The following is a 17157-nucleotide window of genomic DNA, read 5'->3' as shown; positions in this document are numbered from 1 at the left end:
CCCTATGGTATTCCAGAGAAATATGTGCCTGTTGGGGACCAAAAAACCAACAGGGTTTTTGAAGTTTAGATTTGGGGGGGGACAGAGGTGTGGGGAATTGGCTATAAACTGACAGTCTGCCCAACCGCCCACTTCATTTGCTTAATTAGGTTGCAAAAGGCTGTTAAGCTGTGGTACAGAATTGTTTACACTACCCCCCATGTTCTCCGGAAACTCTGGAGGCAAGTTTCTTCTAGCTTTTGTTTGGTATAAAGTTAAGATGATAATGATATGTATGGTGGGGGTTTTCTACACTCAACACAATTAAGAGTAAAAAGAGAGGGATTCTTCAATGTATTGATGAGGAAATGAGAGTTTGCCTTTCAAATATATGCCCATACATTGAAGAAATCATTAGGACCCATCAGGCTCATGTTTCTCATAAACACAAGAATGAAAAAACTTAACACATTCACACCAGGACCTGCTGAATTTAATAAATCTTACTAAGAATGTATTTATATATATAAAAAGATAACTTTTTGTCACTTTATTTTTAACCCCTTTTTTACGAATTCCAAAAAGCATAACAAAAAATGTAACATAAAAAATTTTTTTAATGTCAGAATAAATTTAATTTTGTCGTAATTATTTTGTTTAATTACCATAAAAGCATGCTTGGACTTTATAATTTTTTCTTTAATATTTGACTTAATTATTATAACATATTTCTCAGAAATTTGTATATAGGGCACCTACAATTATATGTAGGATTTTAAATGCACCCCAGCTTTAAAAAGTTTGAGAAGCACTGCTCTAACCAAATGAGCTACCTACCCAGGGAAGAACAGCAATTTCTGAAGTCACAAATAATCCCCTTGTTACTGAACCCAATGGTTATTTATCAATTCTCATTTTATTTGATGTCTCAGCAGAATACCTTTTTTATTAATTCAAATATAATTTACACACAGTGAAACACACAGATTTTAAGTGTACAATTAGATCAATTTGACAAATATATAACATGTATAATTCACATCCTTATCAAAATATAGACCACTTCTATCCTTGCAGAAAATTGCCTCATCATTTTTCTGTCAACCTCTCACCCCTATACTTTAAAAGAGAATACCAATTCGATTTATAACACCATGAATTAGCTTTGCCTAGAGCTTTATGTTAACAGAATCATGAGGTCTGTATTATTTGTGCCTGACTTTTTTATTTAGCATGAGGATTTTAAGATTCAGCTATATTGTTTACGTATTAGAAGTTTATTTTTTATTGCTGGATAGATTTTCATTGAATGAATTACTGCAATCATTTCCAGTTTAGGGGTATTACAATGAAGGCTGCTACGAACATTCTCATAAGAGTTTTTGTAAATACACAGTTTCATTTTTTTCTATAAATATCTATATCGAATTCCTAGGTCAGAATATAGATGTATGTTTAAATTTTAAGAAATTACCAACAATCTTCTAAAATAGTTGTACCATACTACATTCCCACCAACAATCAACAATGTATAAGAATTCTAGTTGATCATTACCTTTACCAACATATGATGTTGCTATTCTTTTTTTTTTTTTTGTATTTTTCCGAAGTGAGAAGCAGGGGTAGGGGGGGTGGGGGGAGGACTGCCCAACCGGGATCCACCAGGCATTCCCACCAGGGGCAATGCTCGGCCCCTCTGGGGCATTGCTCCAGAGCCATTCTAGCACCTGAGACAGAGAGGCCATGGAGCTATCCTTAGTGCCAGGGACTTGGCTGCAGGAGGGGAAGACAGAGACAGAGAGGAAGGAGAGGGGGAAGGGTAGAGAAGCAGATGGACGCCTCTCCTGTGTGCCCTGACCAGGAATCAAACCTGGGACTTCCACATGCCGGGCCGACACTCTACTGCTGAGCCAACCAGCCAGGATTGTCGGTCTTTATTATTATTATTATTATTATTATTATTATTATTATTTTAATCATCCTAGTACGATAAAACACTCTCTCTGCTTTTATTTGGTGTAACAAGGGTCTCCTGGTTTCATCCTATCTTTCTTCTTTAATGTCTTTTGAAGGTCTTTGTCCTCCTTCAGCTTTTGAAAGTGAAGTTTACTTAAGACTCATTTCTAGGCTTTCTCCTTCCCTGAGTCAATCATCCTAAGCTGCAAATCCATTGTCACCTGTTTGTAGATGACTCATAAACTTACATTTCCAGTCCATTTCTGTCCTCTGCCTACAAAAGCCAAACTACCAAAACTAAACTTAGGCTCTCCTCCCATTCCTCCAGATTCTCCCAAAACCTGGTGGTACAAGGCGGACGTCAACTCATAGTTAATCCATTTTTTAAAAGGTGACTTGAGCTTCCCAAATCCCTCTCAGAGTTTAACACTTTGCCCTCTCCACCAAAGTTCCTGCACCTCATATCTGTTTTACCTGGACTTCTACAGTAGCCTCCCAGCTGTTTTACACACATAGGTGCCCTGGACTTTCATCAATCAGTCCTTGATACTGTAGCCAAAATGGCCTTTTAAAAATACTAATAGTATTATATCATATCTTTCTTCAAAACCTTTTGATTCTTCAGGTAAAGATAAAACCTTGTACCCTGACTTGGGAAACCACCACATGGCCAAGTGTCTGCCTACCTCTCGAGATTGCTCTCAAATCGCGTCCCTGAGCTGCCTCTGGACTTCCTCGTCTTCCCAACACTGGCTCCCTTCCACCTCGTCAGAGTCACCATTCCCCCTCCCACCAGAGACTCCCTGTTCTTCCTGCCTACAAGATCCTTTATTCCCTGTTTGCCTAATTAACTCCTACTCATCCTCAGATCTTAGTTTAGTCCTCACTGGAATTTATAATGGGCCATCCCCGGCCAGCCAGATTGCAGTCAAATTTCCTAGTTTATATTAGCGTATCAAAACATTATATACTGTCCAGTGCTGCTTTTATCATCAATTTTAATTTTACATTTAATTTTAATTTTACTTTAAATAAAATGTATATCCTCCTACAAAGGACAAGGGATAGATGGTTCTATTAATTCTAGCACAATGCCAGACACATCATAAATAAATGCCCAATCCATTTTTGTTTCAAGAAAAAAAAAATGAATGGATATCATTCATTTTCTCAACCCTCTGAATGCTTTAATTTCCATTTGTAAGGAAATATTAGCTCTTGGCCAGTCAATGAATCAAACAGATATGTGTCAAGTGTCCATCTTTAGTCCTACCAGACGTGGCTAGAGTGGGATCATACGGATATAGTGTTTCTTCCAGAATGCCACTGGGGCAAAATTTATAGAAAGAGCCAAGGTTACAAAAACTAATGTGAGGTATGTCTGGGATATGCAAGTTCTGTGAATGAAAAAAAATTAACATCCTTAAAAATGCTTTGTAGACAGAATATTTGAAGTGTTCAGGTATGTGGGTGTGAGAATTTATACATGCAGGTGCATGGGTGAGATGTGAGTGTTCACGAATGTCTATGTGAGTTTGCATTCTCTTCCCACCCCAGTAATATTTTCTTTGGGTCACTCACCAATAGTCTAGCTGAAGCCAAAGCTCCAAATAAAGGCAAAGCAAAGAAAGCACTTCTCATAGTAAAATAAATCAACAGCTTTTCTAAGTGCAAAACCAGCACATGATTTTACTGTGTACACAATTTAATAACAGTAGGAAAAGCTATGTGAAATCATAAATTTTTGAAGTTTATTGAAAACTGTATCTTTCAGAGAAATATTAAAAACAAAACAATCACAATTAAGTAACGATACAACTTAAATATAATTGCAACAAATATCATTGCAAAGACAATCTTTATATATTTCTTAGCTCTGGTAATCATCCACTTTCTTAGAATAATAGTATAATCAAATTCAAAATCAGCAAAGTAATTAGAGGTTTCCTTGGAGTTTTCTATAACAGGATATAATCATATAGAGCAGGTAAATCAAACCAAATATGAAAAATAAACTAATTGAATTTGATGGTACAGGGAAACCACCTGGAGAGAGTGACAGTGGTAAGAAACACTGGCCCAGGAGAAAAGGACCCTGAGCTGCCTCACTAGTGAATAATGAAAACCTGAAAGAGTGTCTGAGCCTCAGTTTTCTTGTTAAAAGTGAATTTGGAATAAATCTTCAGTGGCTAAAATATTTCTGTTTGATTTCCAGTTCTCATCAGTTGATAGTCTAGATGTTTAGAAATGTTCCGAGGTCTCCAACAGTTATCAGGGACGCTGCTGTAGGCGCGGGAGGTCAGGAGGTCGCCGGGGCACTGCCTGCCAGCACCAGACTAGGCGATCTCTAAGCTCGTGTCTATACCTCCCCTCAGTCCAGCTGCTCTACGACAAGGCCACTGTCCTTGTGTCTTGACGTACAGACCATGTGATTTCAGTTCAGCGAGCACTTACTATGCCCTACTATGCATCGGCCACAGGGGAATGCAATAAAAACACAAAGGTAACTAAGAGAAGATGACTGCTTTCAAAGAGTTAGAGTCTAGAAGATGAGTTAATTGAGGGGCATTTTTTTTAATTAAAAATATAATCAGGACAACACTTTATGGTCCTGTGCATCTGATCTAATTCATAATATTAAATAAGAGAATGTATATTCTACTTTAAACTGTTATTGTAGTGATATTTTAGTTTAAAGGAAATGTTTCCAATAAGCTTGTCTATCTAGATTCCTTTTAAAATATATTACTTACATCTTTCCACAGTGACATTCAAACACTATAAGAACAATGTCCTTCAAAAAGACAAGAATGATAAATTAAGAGTAAAGCAGACCACCCAAAAATTATATTTCAATTTAACCTTGTAATATCCAACATCTAATTGATTCTCCTCGTAAGTTCTGGCCAGCTGGTTCTCTCAATAACCAAAAACACACATCTCATTCTCTGCTTTCAGAATCTGCTGTTAAAATTCCCTTGGTTAGAATAACCTTCCCACTCCATCCACCTACTCACACTTACTAATCCATCCAGCAGCCTGAGGTGACTTCTCCACTCCATAGCCTCTAAATCTGTTCATTCATTCATACACACGGTTTTAAAAATCCAGGTACCTATCACATGCCAGCTTTGTGCTTATATGAGGGCACACAAGAAAGAATGACCCTGCTTACGCTGTACTGACGTGACCCTGCCACATGAAAAGGGTTATGACAAAGATGTGCACAGAGGACAAACATTAAAGTTAATCAGGAAATTCTGAGATGAGGTGTCCTAAGCTCACTTGAAATGTTACATAAAAATTAGGTAGGTTAAGAAGGAAATTCCTGACAGAGAGGAAAACCCGAGTGGAGTTGCCGAGCTGTGGAGCAGCGACAACACTTTGGGAGTGCGCTCAGCAAGGCTGTGGCAGGAAGGTGTGCACGGGCCGGTGAAAGGAGCTCGTCAGCAGGGGTCAGATTATGAAGTTTAAACTCTACTCTGAAAGCAAAGAAGTTTTACTAAAGAGACAGAATCGGATGAATTTTAGAAATATTTCTCTGACCTCAATCTGAACATCCGACGTGAGGAAGTCTGGCTGGAGGCAGGGAAATGCATTAGGGGGTTACTGTAGGCATCCAGGTGAGTAGTTAGGAGAGTCTACACTAGATAAAGACAATGAAACTGGAAAACAAATAAGAAATTCAAAGTATTTCAAGAAGATAAAATCTGTACGATTTGACAGTCAACTGACTATGGAGTTGCAATGATGAGCTTATTCACAATGACAGGGATTACAGAAAAGCATCCTGTTTTGTTAGAAAGTCAAGAAATTTATGATGGGTCACAATCAGTGTGAAGTGCCTGTGAGACATCCAGGTAGAGATAGTTAACAGGTGGTTGAATAAATCAATCCAGAATTTTAAAAAAATTCTAATGTAATAAACTAGACTTGGGAATTATTAACAAATAAGTACAGCTAAAGCTAAGAGTGTGCTAAAGATTGACCAGATACTGCAAATAAAATCGGAGAAATAGAAGGTCGATAGTAAACAAAAAGGGAAGGCCAACATTTGAAAGGCAAAAGAAGACCGAATAGGGACATATAGGAAATTAGAAGGCAAACCAGAAGGAAACAGAATTATAGAAGGATGGGCATGGGAAAGCTTCATGAAGTCCCCCAGCTCTTATCATAAATACTATTTTTCATTTTTCACTATTTTGTATTTATAAATATTTGAAATTTTTCCAACATACATACATCATTTTTTATTATTATTAAGTGAGAGAGGCAGAGAGGTAGACAGATTCCCGCTAGCACCCTGACTGGGATCCACCCAGCAAGCCTTCCATCGTGCATGCTCTGCCCATATGGGGCTTGCTCTGTTGCTCGGCAACTGAGCTATTTTAGTGCCTGAGCCTTTTGAGCCATGGCTTCAGGAAGGAAAGAAAGAGAGAGAGAGAGAAGGGGGATGGAGAGGGATGGAGAAGCAGATGGTAGCTTCTCCTGTGTGCCCTGATTGGGTATTGAATCTAGGATTTCCACATGCCAGGCCGACGCTCTACCACTGAGGCAACTGGCCAGGGTCTATATATATATATATATATATATATATATATATATATATATATTTGTTTGTTTTTTAAGTTGGCTACCTTATCAGTAAAGCATCTGTTCCTTGTGGCCTGGGACTGTGTTTTTTCTTTGTTTTGTTTTGTTATGTTTGTTTTGTTTTGTTTTATTGCATGTGGCCTCCAAGAATCTGAAACTATGTTGCCTTTATGGAAAGCAGGTACTAGATAGCCACCTGACTAATTAGCAATCACAATTCTACTCAATAGTAGACAACTGGTTTAACAATGGGTTACAGCTTAACTTTTGGAGCTCTAAATACAAGCTATCCTTTTCTAATGAATGTGTTTGGCACAATGCTCAGACAGCAGTGTCTTTTTCAGACTAGTATCAAGTTTTTACTGTGGTGGCTAGATTTAGGTGGCCAGATTTGGCCTAGGGTATATATATATATACCTCTGTAAATTGAAATATCTAGTTTAATTACAAGAATACATTGCCATGTTTTTAATGACAATTTTTATGATGATCATGAAGACTATCAAAGTAGAATATCTGTATGGTTTTTACTCTTACCAAAAATGTAATATTCACAATAAATGAGCCAGCTCATTTTAATATCCCATTATTTCAGATACCAGACAGCAAAATATATACACTTTTTCCCCAGAAAAGGAAGGTTTGGTAAGAAGACTTAAGCTGCAATATATTACAAGACACAGATAGCTAAGAAAGATATAAAACTGCTTAGCTGTGTGAAGTCTAAAAGAAAAAGCCATTCAGTCACTTTACTTTTGTTTTCATCTCTTTCTACTAACACTCTAAGTAATCTTTCTGCCCTGGATAGAATCCCTGTATGTGGATATATATCCTACCCTATATATGAAGAAACCTGACACATTGATTCATACATTCCTTAGATATTTCAGATACCACCTGTCTAGTCTTCTAAAATATAAACCCCATAAATTGAAAACAAAACAGCTTACACCTGAATAAAGACATTCTCATTGCATTTGTTCAGAGCAACCTTAAATGACCAAAACAACAATGGGGCACATGATGCTTGTGTGCTGATTACTTAGCAGTTTGCAAACTATAGAAATGACCCCTGAAAGTATAGTCTTACTTAGCAGTTTACAATACCTTAATATCTTTGAGAGTAAGAACACATCTCAAATATCAAGAATAATTTGAGCACAGAAAGTTGGGAGCTAATTGAATGGACTACATAAAGTCTAACAAATATAGCCAGAAAACTTCATCAGTAACTACTTTATATTAGTTCCCTTTAGTAAATATACACATCATGCATGAGAGCCCATTTAAAAAAGCTAAACTATGTGACACATTTACATGAGAGACACCTTGATTTGTTTTCAATTCACATATCTTTTTCATGTAGATAAAATGGCATCATCCAGCCAATAATTATCTGGTACAATAACGGAAACTAAAAAAAAAATGTATATACTAAATAATGTATAAATCATTAGTGAGGCATTATCCTTGTTATCATATAAAGATATGTGTGGCTTACAACGGTTCTCTAAAAGAACTAATATCTAATTAAGCCCATTAACTAATTTCAAATAGCACAAAATTACTTTCTATAACATTACCTTATTTTACTATCTAAATCAGGGGTAGTCAACCTTTTTTATACCTACCGCCCACTTTTGTATCTCTGTTAGTAGTAAAATTTTCTAACCACCCACCGGTTCCACAGTAATGGTGATTTATAAAGTATGGAAGTAACTTTATAAAGTTTATAAAGCAGAGTTACAGCAAGTTAAAGCATATAATAATAATTACTTACCAAGTACTTTATGTCGGATTTTCGCTTTTTGGCAGAATAAATCTTTATAAAACAACTTACTATAGTTAAATCTATCTTTTTATTTATACTTTGGTTGCTCTGCTACCGCCCACCATGAAAGCTGGAGCGCCTGCTAGTGGGCAGGCGGTAGGGACCAGGTTGACTACCACTGATTTAAACTATAGAAGAGTTCTCAAAATACTGCATTCTAAAATCTACTTAAATGTCTTCTCTAAATTGCAGGCTGCTTTTTTGCAAGCCCCAAAAGGGACTTTTCATAAAGAGAATCCTGTGTGCAGTTGCAATTCATAGCCACTGTTATTTTAAAAATGTTTTGAAATTTTACTTTGCCACAAAGGTAGCATTCCACTGAGCTTCCATCAAAGATAACACATCCTTTGCAGCAAAAGCCTTTCCATTTACCAAACAATGAGTTCCAAGATTTTATGTGCACAACTTGTCAGCATTACTTGTGGAGAAGATGTATTTTATCACTGTTAATTTCTCTTTTGAAGTTCTAAATGAATAATTGGGTTGGGGGAAGCAAAAATTATAAAGAGGAAAACCGCATAGTTTATCATCCAGATTGAAACTTAAAATTGAGAGAAAGAGGTACTATCTGTAAGTATAGCATGAAATAGGCATAAACAGATACTGTCCTGGGCAAACAAACAGGTACAGTCACTCTCTTTTTAAACAACTCTATTGTCTTTAAATAAAGGTTCATGGGTACAAGATATTTTCACAAGACAGCAACAGGGGTAGAAATATGTAAAGTAAATTCTGAGCATACTCCCCTCTAACCATCCGAAGAAAACGAATCTTTAAGCATATATAAACCTGATGTAAGAGTGTGAGGATATGCACACAAAAAACCCAAAACATCCAGAATGAAATCTTAAAAAGTTGTTAAACATACACAATCTATTACATCAACCAACAGTAAACTGATACACAAGAGAAACTACTATCACACAAGTATTTGGCCCTTTATTCAGCTAATTCAGAAAATGAAAAATTGGTGAAATTCAGTGATACTCAAATCATCAGTCTATTTCTCTACATTTTTTCTAGTAAAATATGAAGAAATGACCAAAGCTAATTTCACTTCTCATGTCTGAATTAGGATTGTTGCCTTTTAGGTACGTATTTCAGAATTTATCATTTTGCCCACATTGCTTTATGTGCTAAAGATATTTATGAACTGTTTCATGAGAAAGAAATCAGAATGTAAGAAAAGGTAAAGAGAAGCTCAGATCAAATCCTAGACTCAGTTTACCTTTTGTCTCCTTGCCAGTCCCTCGCACCGGCAGCTGCAGCCCAGCGCCCTGTACCGCTAGCGCGGCAAGGTGGGTGGGGTCTATAAGAACTCGGCTCCGCAGGACCTCAAGTAGCTGCCATAACCTCAGGAAAAGATGATCTTGGGATTCCTCTATAGTTCTATGGTAAAGATGGCACCTTCCTTTTCTACATCAATTTGAAATTTAAAAGTGCCGCCAACATTATGTTAAAGCCTCATAACGCAAGAAAGACAGGCATTATCAATCCCTCTTGGCACATAAAGAAACTAAGGCCAGAATCTAGGCCATCTCCCTTTCTGGCCATGACAGTTTTAAAACCTACCAACTAAAACATGGTAGGATCTATGCCAACATTGGGTTATCAGCAGAGGACGTTCTATTCTACTCCAACAGCTTCAATGCCTGACCCAATTCTAACACCTGTAAAGATGGTCTTATTGTTGAATTGAATAGGATAGGATACTTTGTTTTTGCTAGAAATAGCCTACCTAATAAAGAGAATTCAGTACAATAGGACAGAGAAGTAGATAACCTCATGGTGAAGGAGGATGGTGGAAAATTGCTATGGGATTAGAGAATACCTTGAGCAAAGGAGCAAGATCAGAAAAGCCCCAGGGGCATATAGGGTTCGTGAGTCACTAGAGCCAGTTCTAGAGAGTGGAGGCAGGAGGACCCGGGAAGGGTGGTAAGTGCCACTTGGCCATGTGAAGTTCTTCTCTGGCTCCTTTTAAGTTTTATTCTCTGGAATCCAGGATCAGATGTCATGAGCAAAGGGTCAGGAAGGTACCTACCTAGTTCTGGGAATTTCACTAATGCTAAAATACTAATAGAATACTGACAGGATGGGCTTCTCATCAATCAGGAGGTGAGCACGAGACAGAGTAAAATGAGCCAAGTATCCAGCCCAGTGCCTGGCACACAGAAGGCACTGAGATATGGTAGTCTCCTCCCCCAATAGAAGAGGGAAACCAACCATAATGCCCACAGTTTGATGCACTTTGGAAACGACTTACCAGAACACTAAAGACTTAGAGTCAATATACGTGGGTTCTGGGTTCTATTACTCAAGTTGGAATGTGCCTTGGGCCTATTTACTTTCAACTCTCAGGACCAGCTCTAAATTATCCTACTTATATCATAGGACAAAAAGTAAACTGTTACTTAAAAATATAAAATAGCCCCAAAAGATAAAACGAGATGCAACACGCCCTGGCCGGTTGGCTCAGTGGTAGAGCGTCGGCCTAGCGTGCGGAGGACCCGGGTTCGATTCCCGGCCAGGGCACACAGGAGAAGCGCCCATTTGTTTCTCCACCCCTCCGCCGCGCTTTCCCTCTCTGTCTCTCTCTTCCCCTCCCGCAGCCAAGGCTCCATTGGAGCAAAGATGGCCCGGGCGCTGGGGATGGCTCTGTGGCCGCTGCCTCAGGCGCTAGAGTAGCTCTGGTCGCAACATGGCGACGCCCCGGAGGGGCAGAGCATCGCCCCCTGGTGGGCGTGCCAGGTGGATCCCGGTCGGGCGCATGCGGGAGTCTGTCTGACTGTCTCTCCCTGTTTCCAGCTTCAGAAAAATGGAAAAAAAAAAAAAAACGAGATGCAACACAATGGACTTCGTAATCCATGGTACAAAAGCCTGCCTATCTGTAAATTACAGATGTGGGAGAAAAACAATACTACCTCAGGAATTCCCATATTTGATGTCTTTCTAGGAAGCATACTATACAATTCTAACACTGTATAGAAAATTGTTTTTCCCATTTAACAAATTGAGCAAGTAACACTCCCAAGATATAATCTTTCTAGTCAAGTCAGAAGAAACACATATAGCCCACACAGGTCTCCATATTCTACTTCAAATTTAGTAATCTATTTACTTAAACCATGGTGCCCCCTCAGTTCTGATTAAGAAGGAATACATACAAATTGAAAGAAAGCCAAGGCAGGTTGGCAAAAATGAGAACTAATGGCTACGCTTCTTATTCTCCATTCCCTTTAACTCCTCACGCCTTTCCTTTTTCAGGCTTCCCTTTGCTGTATTTTCTCCAGGAATATTAGAGAACTTCATACTGAGCATGTTCATTTACTAAGGCAGGTTTCTGTTGAAAATGGAAAACCCCAATAGAGTTCAGAGTTACCCTTCCCTAAACTTAACCTTATCCATTAATGGTGTGAAGGAGACTAGACTTTGAGTGACAGGTTCTAGGTTTTCTCCCCCAGTGCTTTTTGACTGAATGCAGTGTCTCCTCAGAACAGGTAGACACCTGTACATGGCTAAGTCACTTTCTCTCAACACTATTGCCTTCTTCCTCTCCCTTCTTACCCACCCTGCCTCAGCAATATGATGGAATATTTGTGGGTGTATGATATAAGAATCTTTGCAAACCCAATGAAAACATGCTGATTACACGAGGATGCCCAGTCTACTTTTCCTTCTCTTCCCAGTCCATTCGGGTCTCTCATATTGGGCCTAGGGGTACATTCCAGGCCACAATATTATAATTGCTTGGAGGGAGAAAATAGAGAGAGAAAAAAAGCTGAAGTCACAAAAGTTTTGCTTGTTTTACCTTCTTTGTCCTCTCAGGATGGAAGTGGATATTATGGATGTTTGAAAAGTTAGTGTTTAAATCCTTGTTAAGAAGAGAGGGAGAAGTCCAAAAGTTGATACTCTTTATAAATCAATTCATACCATGAATTGCAGGATTTGTAATAAAAATAGAACCTCGTGGAATCCCAGTTTAATTTTCTTGCCCACGTTTACACTGTAAGTGGCAGAACTAGATCTAGAACTCCAAAATGCTTGAATCTGAAGTTAAGTGGTCTCTCGACCATAGCATGATGCTTGTTACTATCTTTGAACTGGAAACAATTCCCCTCCCTCAATCCACAGGAAGACTACTAAGTAGAGTGTGGGTGAAGCTGCAGGCTCTCGTCAAATCAGCAGCTAACCCTCGGAATCAGCCTCACCTTTTGCCAAGCCACTTCTCTGAAACCTAGGAGAGAAATTAATTTAAGAAAAAGGTAGATGAAATATAAGCTGCTTCCTAGTAGAACAGTACAGTGTGTGGGGAAAATACTTGGATTTAGAATAAAAAGTCTGCATTGCATGTCTACTGTTACTGAAAAAAAAAATTAAGTTATTTTTTAAAAAAAGAACATGAGTCTGGGTATGAGGGCTGATTGGACCACGTTACGTGAGTCAGATGAGTGTATTACTGGAACTGAGTATGAGGATTTGAGGATCATATGACCTAAACCTACTTCTGAACAGAGTGTTGTGAGAATTAAAATATACATATTAAACTTGAGTATAGTTCAATTATTTGGTATGTGAGTCAACAACCACTTAGAAAAAGTGAGGTCAATGCTCAATATGTTAGTAATTTTATTAAATATTCTAATCTGGTTCTCAATCTCCATTCTCAAACCATCCCTTTCACTCCATCTCTATTTTTTTTCTCTTTTCTACTATTCTGTAGCACCCTTTTCTATGAAGCATTTATTTAAAAAAAAAAAAAAAAAAGAAAGATTTGAAATCTCATGAGATCTCTGATTTAGGTCCCAGATAATGCAGTTTTCAACCTGTGTAATATTTTTGCTCAGAGTGTCTGGTGAAAATTACTTCACTGAAAAAGTTAGGTATCAAAAAGTCTCCAGGATATACACACACACACACTCCCCCCAAAAGACTCTCCTCAGACTAAGAAAAGACCTCTTATTTTTGGATAAGTAAACCAACAATTAAAGATTATTTGCAGGAGTCAACTCTTTCTTATAATATATCAATCATATTGAAAATCAGTTCACTTTGCCAACAAAATGAATTATTTTTATGATAAAGTGCTTGTAATTTCAAATAAAGATTTTCTGAAATCTTGAGGTGAAAATAGTTTATCTCCCATTTACACATATTTAAAAACATTATCAAGACGAAATTCAAGTAGTAATTTACAATCAAGACTGATAAAACTGTACAACTCTATTTTAATTGATATTTCCTGATGTTTCTTTGACATATTTACCCATCACTTTTCTACCTTCTCTGTTTCAATGCCTATTTTTATACATGGTGAAGAGAGAGCATGCACAGTAGGCAGCTCAAGATGATGGTTCTGCAGTGATGACAACAGTGAATTTTAAGTCTAACTGCTCTGTCACCAGAACTTTAGCTTTGTATAATCTGTTGTGAATTTATCACATATGCAATGCAAGGGCTTAAGCATTACCACAAAAACTTATCTCCGGTTTAACCAATATTTCAAGGTCCTATGGAAAGCATCCTGTTTTCCTATCTATTTTTATTCAAAGTTTAGAAAAGGCTAACACCTTTGACTATGTGTCATTAGGTTCCCATATATACGCAAGTGTCATCTGAATAGCTGCTGTGATCCCCAGCTTTTTAAGACATAAAGTGCATCCTAAAAAAACTTACAGCACTGTTCCACTAATTGCACTCAAAATAACACGCTTACATGGCATCAAACTGGTATTCCAAAATACTCACCAGTCTGCCACTGCACAAAAGGCCAAGACATTAGCAGAGGAGGCTGATTGATAAAGTTAATGCAGAGGTCCAGGATTAGAGGGCTGTTGTATAACAGCATCACACACTGCAATATTGTGAATCCTTGCAATAAAGGAACAGTATATGCAAGCCAGTGGACAGCAGTAGTCATAGGATCAGCAGCGGGAAAGATGTCTTAGACATGAGCAATTGGACGGCACTCCTCATCTTTATCCATCTATATGAGCCCGTACAACCTCATTATTGCTGTCCTTAGGCAGTTAGCAGGTTTGAGATTTCGTCCTAAAACTCACCCTCTCCCACTTAAAATCCCTGACTTTCCGCCATCCCTGAAACAGCCAATGACAGAGAGTGATGGCCACTACTTGCCTGTGCCTTCCCCTTCCTTTCTGACCCTGTCAAGCAGCAGCCCGTGGTTTTCACTGGCTGCTGGAGGCCTCCATCCACCTGCTGTCTGCAATGAACATCAAAAGGAATGGTAGCAAACCTGTAAATCCTGACCAGCTGAAAAGGTGGCTGGGACAAGGGGCAGGGGCTGCAACCAGTGAGGACAGACGGACCGACAACCAGACAGACAGACAGCAGCACCATCGGACACCATCCATTACTTCCAATCTCAGAAGAGGGGAAGGCTGCAGCACCAGGGACGTCATTGTTCCACTAGCAAGAGGCAGCACATGGAGGGGCATTCTGCTTCCCTCAAGCCGGCAGGCTTAAAGGATTTGTTGTTTAGTGTTTGTGCTTGTTTGTTTGTTAGTTTTGTTTTTGTTTTTTTTCTGCGGGGGGGGGGGGAGGAGAGGATGAGAAGCAGGGAATTCAGAAACCTGCTGCTCTTCATAGAACCAGGCCAGCTCTGGCCTTCCAAGTTAATGGCTCTTTTCTGACTCTACAATGAAAGGGCAGGAATGACTGGGTTTCTCCTCTTGCTGTGACCTGGCATCCCTCTCAATATTCCCCTCTCCTACCTGGGTGGCAGTTCTACTGGTGGGCGCCCAGCAGTCTGTGAATGCAGCGCACTGCGCTCCTGTCCAGGGAGAAACTGCCACCCGAGGGGAAGCAGGAGAAACCTTTGGGAGCAGCATCTTCTCTGCGGGAGGCAGTGCTAGGGCTGGGGCAGAGCCATGCTGGGAGTGCTCCTATGCCGGCTGTCACCCCTGTTCCCTCCCCGTCCCTTCTGTACTCTCAGGTAACTCAAGATGCAACAGGTTCTCTTTGGCTCCTCATGTCAATCGTGTGCCCCCAGGAACACCTTCTGGCCTAAGCCGGGGACACCAAGGAATTAGTCCCAGTCAGGGTCTCTCAATTCCCTCATGCCTGAGTTGAAAACTTTCCTGCATGCGTGAAGACCTCCCAAAGGAACGCAGGTGGAGGTCCCCTTCAGCTCCACCCTAGGTGTGCCGCTGAGGGGCAGGGACACCAACTCTGGATACCAGCACGTGTGAGCAGCACTGTGTCACACACTCCTGCACCACCAGCATGCGCCCCACACAGGAAAACGGGCCACTGGGCAGGGATCCCTTGAAGGGCTGATGAGCTCTAAAGAGGGGAGATGTGTGCAAATATCCAATTTCCTATTGCACTGCTTGCACCAGGAACTGAACAGGCCCCGGAGGTCCCTTGGAAACCAGTAAAGAGGAACCTCTTTTTTTATTTAGACCAGAGTCCCCATCAGTTTCTCCCATCATTAAAAACTTTACATTGCCAATGATATTACATGTGAGTAATAAAATGGGTCTTCGCACAGATATTCTGTGCAAAAGACTGTGAATAAAATGTTCAAGAGAGGCTGGGGAAGCAGGGTACCAAAGATGGCAACTGCCCCCCAAAAGAGACCCAACCTTGATCTGTGAGATGAATGAGTAGCAAAATGAACACTAAAAATAAAATTTTTTTCTTATGTAAATACTGGCACCCTTCACTGGGGTAACCCCAACCTGCTAAACAACTCCAAGAAGAGAAGAGGAGCTATTCTCAGCACCGCTTCTTCCCACCTCCCCTCTCTCCCACTCCTAGCCGGTCCCCTAACCCGCTCCCAACCCAAGGCCCTTCCACTTGGGTGGGATCAGCTCTTCTCGGCTTCTGCATATCCCAGCCCCAGGGGGTCCGTGTCCACCCAACCCTCCCCTGCACCCCAGTCTCAAGCCAGCCATCCCCTCCTGACTCCTGCTGACGCCCGGGCTCTCGGCTCGGTGGCATCCTCGCCTCCCTCCAGCGTCCCTCGCCTCTTCCCCAGTTCAAGCCCCGCGCCCCCGGCCGCCCCGCGGGCGCCTCCGCCCGCCCCTCCCCCACTCTCAGCCGGGAGGACCGGGCGAGCGGTGAATGGACCGAGGGAGGCACGGAGGCTCGGGTGGCGCGGCTGGGGATGGCTTACTTGAGCATGGCTTCTTCTTTCTCCTCCTCTTCCTTCTGCCGGTCCATCACTGCCATGATAATGTTCCTCTCCTCCTCGGTCAGGTGGCTCAGGTCGGGCAGCTCGTGCATGGGGGGCGGCACGGTGGGTGGGCGCGGACCGCGGGGCCCCACGGCCGAGGACATCTTCGTGGCCTGCCCGCCCCCTCCCCGGGCGCTCGGCTGTCGCCTGGCGGACTCACGCCCAGCGGCGGCGGCGCCCCGGCTCCCTCACAGCGGAGCCCTGCCGGCGGCGGCGGCGGCGCGGCCGGGGAGGCGGCCAGCCCAGTCTTCCATGGCCGTTCGCAGCCACCCAGCCCCGGATGCTGCCTTTGTTTTTGTGGCCCTAGCGAGGCGCGGGGCTGCCCGGCCGGCGGGGGCGGGCAGGCGGCGGCGGCGGCAGCGGGCGCGGCGAGGGGGCGAGGGCTCGCGCGGGGCTCGGCCGGGCGGGCGGCGCGGGCTGCGCGTGCGGGGCGGGGGCGGGGCCGGGGTCGCGGCGCGGGCCGCCGCCGCCGCCGAGGCTGCTCCGCGGCGCGGCTGCCTCCAGTTTGGGGCTGCGGGAGGGAGAGGGAGAGTTTGGGTGTCAGTTAGGCGGAGTCTCGCAGGCTTCGCTCCCGGGTGATGCTGCTGCTCTCGCAGACACA

General features: G+C 41.5%; 1 protein-coding gene across 43 annotated transcripts in view; it reads right to left on the bottom strand.

Moving 5' to 3' along the window:
* RIMS1 (regulating synaptic membrane exocytosis 1) overlaps positions 1–16891 on the bottom strand; it is a 477491-nt gene extending 460600 nt beyond the window's left edge. For all 43 annotated transcript variants that reach the window (XM_066253353.1, XM_066253373.1, XM_066253382.1 and 40 more), the window contains exon 1: positions 16497–16891. In XM_066253353.1, coding sequence (XP_066109450.1) covers positions 16497–16660 — 164 coding nt within the window. In that variant the 5' untranslated portion in view covers positions 16661–16891. The remainder of the gene's footprint in view (positions 1–16496) is intronic.
* Positions 16892–17157: the final 266 nt, after the last annotated feature.

This window comes from Saccopteryx bilineata, chromosome 1 (assembly GCF_036850765.1).
Source record: "Saccopteryx bilineata isolate mSacBil1 chromosome 1, mSacBil1_pri_phased_curated, whole genome shotgun sequence".
In the NCBI taxonomy this organism is placed as follows: domain Eukaryota; kingdom Metazoa; phylum Chordata; class Mammalia; order Chiroptera; family Emballonuridae; genus Saccopteryx; species Saccopteryx bilineata.
Note: the sequence above shows the minus strand (reverse complement) of the source record. Positions and strands in the feature narration are given on the sequence as shown.